A 7,667-nucleotide genomic window follows, 5' to 3' on the forward strand; every position below is an offset into this window, starting at 1 on the left:
GCTTGGCAGGTGACGCGGAGGAATCGCGTGGAGCCGGCTTTCAGCGCTGCCCGTCAGCCTGCGACCCGTGTGGCCTTGGGCAACTTACCGAAGTGCTTTCTGTAAGCCTTCAGTGGCCTCCCTTGTAAAACAGGAGTAATCATCTACTTCACAACACGAGGGGTCAGTGAAACAGGACACGCGAGGTGGCTGACACACAGCACAGTTCGCCGCCTGCGCACGAATTCAAATCGCGCCGAATCCCGCTTCGCACCAGGCCCCGCCCCCCGCGGCCTTCCCTTGCAGCAGCCGAGCAGAGAGAGGCCCGTTTCTCCCCTCTGCCCCCACCTGCTCTGAAGGGGTCAGAGTCCAGCGAGCTGAGAGGTCAGAGAGGGAACGACCAGCAGAAAGAAGCACATCTTCGCTCAGCCCTCCCCTGAGGCTGCGCTGCCCCACTGGGGGCGATGAAGGCCTCCGCGGCTGCCCTCTTCCTCCTCATCCTCACCCTCACCATCACTTCTGTTTCTCCCAGCCAGACGAGTGAGTCCGCCTGTCCCTAGAGGGCAGTGATGAGAAAGGGGAACGGGACAGCTGGCAGGGGGGTGACACAGAGAGAGCTTTCAGACCTCTGTGCTCCCCCCTGGGGGCCTCTCCCCTCCTGCAACTTAGCTGCTGTCTTTAAACTCTGCCCTTTGTAAGTAGAGCGGGGCTGCAGTCCGGATCCTTCTGGGTGGGGTTGGGCAGCTCCGGGGAGCTGGGTCAAGGTTACGCTGGAAGTCCCAAGGACGGAGCCCTTAGGAAGAGGGGACCAAGGAGGTAGCAGAAGAGACGACAATAAACGCCTGTGGTGAACAGGCAGGCAAGGCAGGTGGGTGGGGCCAGGCTGGCCTCTGGCAGAGCAGGACCCCGGGTGCTGGGGGGCAGGCTGCAGCGCTGCTGGGGCTGCTGAGCTCCGGGGTGCAGAGCCTGAACCTAGATGCCCATTCCTGGCACGGTGCGGCCCCATGACTGGGACTATCGTGCAGCCAAAAGGAGTCCCCATGGGATGCCCAAATGTGCCCTTTGGGGTTTCCTGACCCCCGTCTCCACCCCCCAGCCTAGACCCAAATCCAGCCTGTTGGAAAGAGCACAGGTCGCCAGGTTTTAGCGCTGCAGGGTGCTTGGGGGCTGTGCAGAGCGAGGGTCATTTGGCCTGCTCCCTGCCCCTGCCGCTGCCATCACTTCTGAGGACCTGGTGACAGGGAAGGGACCAAGCCGCTCAGTCCTTCCACATACCTGCCCACCGCTGCCCCAGCCCTTCCTGCCTGCCTACGGCCACCCCTGGCAGGCAGCCAAGCCAGCCTCTGCCTGTGTAAATATTTGGGGGAGCAAGGGTCAGTCACACACTCTCAGGATGCCCGGTCTTTGTCAACTTTGCTTCGAGAACCAAGGACACGAGTGTCACTGTGTGCAGAGGTGCATGTGGTGGGTGGGAAGGGGCCACAGTGCCCTTTGGGGAGGCCAAGCAGGCCCGTGCCATGGGTTCAGGCCTCAAGAAAGAGAAAGTGGCCCACCCGAAACATGGATCGGCTGGCTGCTGCTCCGGAGAGGTTCCGAGCTCTGCCGCCGGCTACAGCCAGTCCCTGCTAACCGACTGCTCAGCCGTCAAAGGGGTGGGGCACAGCGGGTGGGAGAGGGGGGGTCATGGGCTCCCTCTCCGCCCCCCTCACTCAGCGTTCGGTGTGATTCCCACAGAAATGGTTGAGGCGGTGAACGTTTCGCACACCTGCTGCATGAAGTACCAGGAGAAAGTACTGCCGAGGAAACTGGTGGTGGGGTACAGAAAGGCCCTCAACTGTCACCTGCCGGCCATCATGTAAGCATCCCTACAGATACCTCTGCGGGGCGGGAAGGAGTGCTCAGAACCAAGAAGTCTCCATGCTGGACGGAGGAGAGTGGTGGTGAAAGGCTTTGAACCTCACAGGACAGGCCTGGGTGTGATTCTTGATTTTGCCGCTTACAGCTGCGTGGCCCAATACATGGTGCTCATAATGCAGCCCAGCCTGGCAGTCTAGGCGGAGTGGGGAAGGAGCTGAAAAAAAAAAAAGCATTGATGAGGTCTAGAAGCCAGAGAGGGGGGCCCTCTGAGAGAAGCAAGACTGGGGAGGCCTGGGTGAGCCCCGTGTGAGCTGGAAGTGGGGGAAGTGTGGACAGGCCCCCGCCCCACTCCATGGCCCCTGACAGTCTCATTTTGCCTCCACAGCTTCGTCACCAAGAAGAAGCGGGAGGTCTGCGCCAATCCCAGCAGCGGGTGGGTCCAAGGTTACCTCAAGGACCCCAACCTGCCTTTGCTGCCCCCCCAGGACCGTGCCCAGCTGAACCGGTTCAATCGTAGAAAGACCTAGCCCAGCGGCTCCACGCCCTGTGACAACCAGGCCCCCCCGCGGGAGCCCCGGCTCAGGAGAGAAAGAGGTGACCCCATGAGAAGCGAGGGCAGCCCTGTGGTCTGAATGACACAGTCAGATTCAGAGAAATGAGCCAGTGATCGAAAAAAAAATAAAAGTATTTGAAACAGTTTCTCGGTCTCTGGAGGGAATGCCGGCGTGAAGGGAGGGCAGCAGACATACGTCCTTGTCACACAGAGAGACGCCTTTCCCGTCCTGCTAACCCCCACCCCACACCAACACCACAGCCGTTCTTTTTTTAAAATTTTATTGTAATCATTGTTCCAGTACAGTTGTCTCCCTTTTACTCCCAATCCAGCCCCGCCTTCCAACACTCCCCTCTTCCCTCCCATTACCACCCTCCCCCTAGTTTTTGTCCACGTGTCCTTTAAGTTTGTTCCTGTAAACCCTTCCCATTCTCCCCTGAAATTCCCTCCCCTCTCCCCTCTGGTCACTGTCAGCCTGTCCTCAATTTCAGTGTCTTTGGTTATATTTTGCTTGTTTCTTTGTTTTGTTTTGTTTTGTTGTTTAGATTCCTGTTAAAGGTGAGATCATGTGGTATTTGTCTTTCACTGCCTGGCTTGTTTCACTGAGCATAATGCTCTCCAGCTCCATCCATGCTGTTGCAAAGGGTAGGAGCTCCTTCTTTCTCTCTCCTGCATAGAATTCCATTGTGTAAATGTACCACAGTTTTTTGATCCATTCATTTACTGATGGGCATCTAGGTTGCTTCCAGCACTTGGCTATTGTAAATTGTGCTGCTATGAACATCGGGGTGCAAAGGTTCTTTTGTATTGGTGTTTTAGTATTCTTAGGATAGAGTCCCAGCAGTGGAATTGCTGGGTCAAAAGGCAGATCCATTTTTAGTTTTCTGAGGAAGTTCCAAACTGCTTTCCATAATGGTTGTACCAGTGTGCAGTCCCACCAACAGTGCACTAGGGACCCCCTTTCTCCACAACCTCTCCAACACTTGTTGTTTGTTGCTTTGTTTATGATGGCCATTCTGACCGGTGTGAAGGGGTATCTCATTGTGGTTTTAACTTGCATCTCTCTGATGGCTAGCAATATTGAGCATCGCTTCATGTGTCTTTGGATTTTCTGTATGTCCTCCTTGGAGAAGTGTCTGTTCAAGTCCTTTGCCCACTTTTTAATTGGATTCCTTGTCTTCTTAGAGTGCAGCCATGTAAGTTCTTTATATATTTTTTAGATTGAACCCTTGTCTGAGGTATCATTGGCAAATATGTTTTCCCATACAGTTGGTTCTCTTTTAATTTTGATACTGTTTTCCTTAGCTGTGCAGAAGCTTTTAATTTTGATGAGGTCCCATTTGTTTATTCTTTCCTTTATGTCCCTTGCTCTAGGGGACAAGTCAGTAAAAAAGTTTCTACGTGAAATATCTGAGATTGTCCTACCTACATTCTCACTGCAGCCGTGAGAGCGTAGGTAGGAGCGTCTGAGTAACTGCGTCCAGCGTCAGGCCAGCCAGACCGCCTCTGGCCTCTGACTCACGAAGCCCCCACAGAACCCTTGACATCTCCTGTCCATCCTTATCTTATTTCTAGATCTCTTTTTTCTTCTGTTATTTTTTTTTATTTTAACACACACCTTGTGGAACATTTGGGATCCCCCTCCCCTGTATCTGTCACCAGTTTGGCTCAAATGAACACTTACAAAAACCCTAAAAAAAAAACAACAGGTGTTGGGGGCTGGGTGAGGCAGAAGAGAGTATATGGAGGAAACAAACGGTGATGGGGAAAAAAGAAAAACCATAACTTTTTCTTAGCGAGCCAGGAAATGATCTTTGTCCCTCTTGCTGAGGCTTTGCTAGGTCCCAGGAGATCTGGTCTGCCCCCAGGTCACCTGGGTACGGAGAGAGCAGACACAAAAGAAGCGTGACAACCTCTAGCTCCTACACTGAGCTTTTCAGGGCAGGGAAAGGGCATTAGGCTAGGCTGGGGGTAAAAATCTGGGTCCAAAACCCAATCATTCAATAAAGAAAATTTCCTTTATTGTCTGCTTGATTCCTAACTCCCTGCCTCCTTTCTGCTTAGGGTGGAAGAAAAATAAAATTCAATTTTTTCAGAAGCTTCTCAGCATTCCCCTGAGAATTCTGTCAAGGTGGGGCTTGGAGCGTTTGCAAGGCACCAAGGCCAGACAGATGTACTCCATGCCCCCTTCCTGCCAACCTTCTGCCTCCCGTTCAACAGCAGGAAGCTGACTCAGACAAGAGTCAACATGCCCCCAAAATGCTGTTGTGCAGACAAAACAAAAATCAGGCAATTAAAGATATATAATTAAAAGAAACAAATTTGGAAAAGTAATCCTTCTGAACACTGGCCATGCAAGGACTTGGATTCTGATGAACGGACCCGTAGCTCCCCCTGGTGGTCACCAGTGGTAACACATGCGCCTGCCACCCCACCCCCACCGAAGTTAATCTACCTGAGGGCCACCTGCCCACAGCCGACCAAGCAGACTCTCCCGCAGGTGAAACCTGGGCCGGAGAAACACGTCGGGTTGCTGTCGGAGCAGCGCCCCAAGGGAAGAGGCCTACGAGATTTTGCCCTGAAGTCCCCGGAGCTGCCCTGTTTCCTGTCCCCACTCAAGGCGTGGAGGTTTAGCTAGTCTTTTGGTTCCATGAGACGCCCCGGCATTCTTCCCATTTTTTTCCCCAATTCCTGGAGGGCCATGTTGGTATTTCACCCCTCTGGAACAACTGTTTGTTGGTTTAGGTTAGTTTGGGTTTGTGCCTGGTAAACTATACTTACTATTTTTCAGTGTAAAATTGTAAACAGACAGTTCAGCTGCATCACGTGCACTCACACAGCTGTGCAGCCAGCGCCGCCACCGTCTCTGGGGCTGCCCAGCGCCCAGAACTGGGACTGTGTCCCCACTGAGCAAGAGCATCCCACCCCCTGGCCCCTGGAAACCACCGTCCCACGGTCCGTCTCTGTGACCTCTCCAGTTACCACGTGAGAGTGGGACCACCCAGCGTGTGCCCTTCTGCACCTGGCGTGTCTCATTCAGGCTGTGTCTCCGAGGTCCATCTGTGTCACGTCATGACGGAAGCCCCTTCCTTCCTGAACAACACTCCCTGGCCCGTTGTGCTCACCCATGCGCCCATCCGTGGGAATCTTGGGAATCCCCCCTGTGGTTTACATTAGCCAGAGCCAACAGGTCATGGTTGCTGTTCCTCGTGCCAAAAGCACTTTAACTCACACACCAGTCGCCATGCTGTCCAGGCAGGGGCTCGGGCAGGGAAGGGCCCGAGACTCTAACCAGTGCTTTTCCTGCCCTGATCCCTCCACAGGGGGCCAGGGCCCCACGCACGTTAGTTCCCTCCTGGGACTCATTCCTGTGCCTCGATCCAGAAATTTTTTGCCCCACCCTTTCTCGTTCCTGAAACTGAGGGTTACAGCTCACCTGTCAGGAATGACTGAATGACTACCCAGTGCGATGTGGTCGGGTCTGGACCTCTGCTTGCGGAGGCCGGAGTGAACATGGAGGGCAGGCAGGGCTTGGGCTGACGTAGGGGCCAGAACAAGTTCGACGGCACACCCAAGGCAGCAGGAAGTTTCAAAGTCCTTAGCCAGCACCAAGGTCAAAGGCAGGGAACCGTAGAATTCAAAGACCTGAAGGACACAGAACAAAATGCCACCATTTCCTTTTTTGTTGTTTGTTTGTTTGTTTCATTTGTTTCTTTGGCCCATCCGCGGAGTTCAGGGTTAATACGTCCGTCTGAAAAACTAACTGAAAGTCCACAAACAAAGTCACATCCCCATCACAGGACATTATAAGGTTTGCCAGGAAATCCTGATGGTTCAGAAATAGAAGTACTTTTCTTAGGTGCATTCGGCTATTTTTAAAGAGGGCTATCCCTGTCCTTTCAAGGTAGACAGATCCCTGGTGGGAAAGAAAGGGGGGGAGGGAGAGAGAGAGAGAGAACACCTCCTCCTTCGGACACATAGGTGTTTCCCAGCCCTGGTCATTCTCAAGTGAAGACAACATCGCTCACATAACCACACACCCAAACGGCATCCATGACCTTCGGCCTGTGGAACCCAGGTAACCACCTGGGGTGGGGGGAGAACATAAGGGCTAGGATAGTGGGCTCTCCACGCCTCCGTCAGAGAGAGAGGTCGCTCCGGCTGGGTAAAGGCCACCCGCAGCAACTGGGGAACTACTGGGAGGGGCGGGGAGGGAAGAAAGTGAGGACGCAGCTCTGGGGAGCACAAAGAGCTTCCTACTTGGCGTCCAGAGGTCTGTCCCCTTTCCATGCAGCCGTCCAACCCACAGTGAGGATTTGGACCAGGTGACCAGGTGTCCTGAGGCTAGCTTTGACAGGTTTGTAAGAAATGGTGTTCGACCTTCAGGACAACCTTCTCAGGTGGGCCAGATGACCATGCATTTCTCCTGCGAGAAAGCGCAGGTATGTGCGTGTGTGTGTGTGTGTGTGTGCACTCGCGTGTGTGTGTGTGAGCCGCCATGGAGAGCCGTCAGCGGCCCGCACTGTGGCATCTGGGGGGCACAGCTGATGCTGTGGTTTAAAAGCATTGGCTCCAAACTCAGATCTAGGACAGATCTGGGCTGAAATCCCAACGCCGCCTCTCACCGTGACAGCAAAATGTTGTTCTTCTCTCGGCAGCTGGAAAAAGAATCCCTCTTCTGGAGGAAACAACTTTTGTTAAGAAAAGGTATCAGTCACCCCGGTTAGGACAGGAAACTGCCCCCCAGGACATGGCTACAGACAGGGGCTAAGACTTCAGGGTCGGTGGTGGCGGTCCTCTCCAACCAACAAGAGGGACCGTTTTGCCCTTACGTGCCAGAGGAGGGGCAGGAAAGGAGTTGGGGAATGGGCTAGAGGCCAGTAAGTGCATGGCAGGACCTCCCTCCCCTCTGGAGCCCTCAAAAGATACAGCAATCATTCAGCTCCTGGAATACTTAACATGAGTGGCTTGGGGCACAGCGACAGGGGAGCTAACCCCCCATCAAGGTTGCCAGAGCTGTGAGACAGGGCCAGCACCCCCAGAACAAGGAATCTGAGAGTGAGGGGTGTGAGGTTCAGTCCCTGGGGACTCACAGAAGTCTGGGGGGAGCTTTGGGTCCCCCTGGACTATGGACTGGGGATGTGAGAAGACTTCTGGGAGGCTCTCAGGGTCTGGGGACAGGACTGTGTGGCCGCTTCAGACAGGGGGGCCCTCTTTGTCCCTCCTTTCTCCTCTCTGAAAATAAGTACATTTTTAAAATCTGGAAAAAAATGATTTT

The 7,667-nt window shown here is 53.9% G+C and overlaps 1 protein-coding gene across 1 annotated transcript; it reads left to right on the plus strand.

The window, feature by feature from the left end:
* Nucleotides 1-315: 315 nt before the first annotated feature.
* On the plus strand, nucleotides 316-2,535 carry CCL16 (C-C motif chemokine ligand 16). Its single transcript, XM_028521460.2, has 3 exons — nucleotides 316-519; nucleotides 1,714-1,834; nucleotides 2,222-2,535. The coding sequence occupies exons 1-3, from the start codon at nucleotides 444-446 to the stop codon at nucleotides 2,361-2,363; spliced, it is 339 nt and encodes a 112-aa protein (XP_028377261.1). The 5' UTR covers nucleotides 316-443; the 3' UTR covers nucleotides 2,364-2,535.
* The last annotated feature ends 5,132 nt before the right edge of the window (nucleotides 2,536-7,667 follow it).

This window comes from Phyllostomus discolor, chromosome 8 (assembly GCF_004126475.2).
Source record: "Phyllostomus discolor isolate MPI-MPIP mPhyDis1 chromosome 8, mPhyDis1.pri.v3, whole genome shotgun sequence".
In the NCBI taxonomy this organism is placed as follows: Eukaryota; Metazoa; Chordata; class Mammalia; order Chiroptera; family Phyllostomidae; genus Phyllostomus; species Phyllostomus discolor.

Coding starts and splice junctions, on each gene's coding strand:
- CCL16 (XM_028521460.2), top strand. CDS start 444: ATGAAGGCCTCCGCGGCTGCCCTCTTCCTCCTCATCCTCACCCTCACC. Junction 520..1,713: donor TGTTTCTCCCAGCCAGACGA/GTGAGTCCGCCT, acceptor TGATTCCCACAG/AAATGGTTGAGGCGGTGAAC. Junction 1,835..2,221: donor TGTCACCTGCCGGCCATCAT/GTAAGCATCCCT, acceptor TTGCCTCCACAG/CTTCGTCACCAAGAAGAAGC.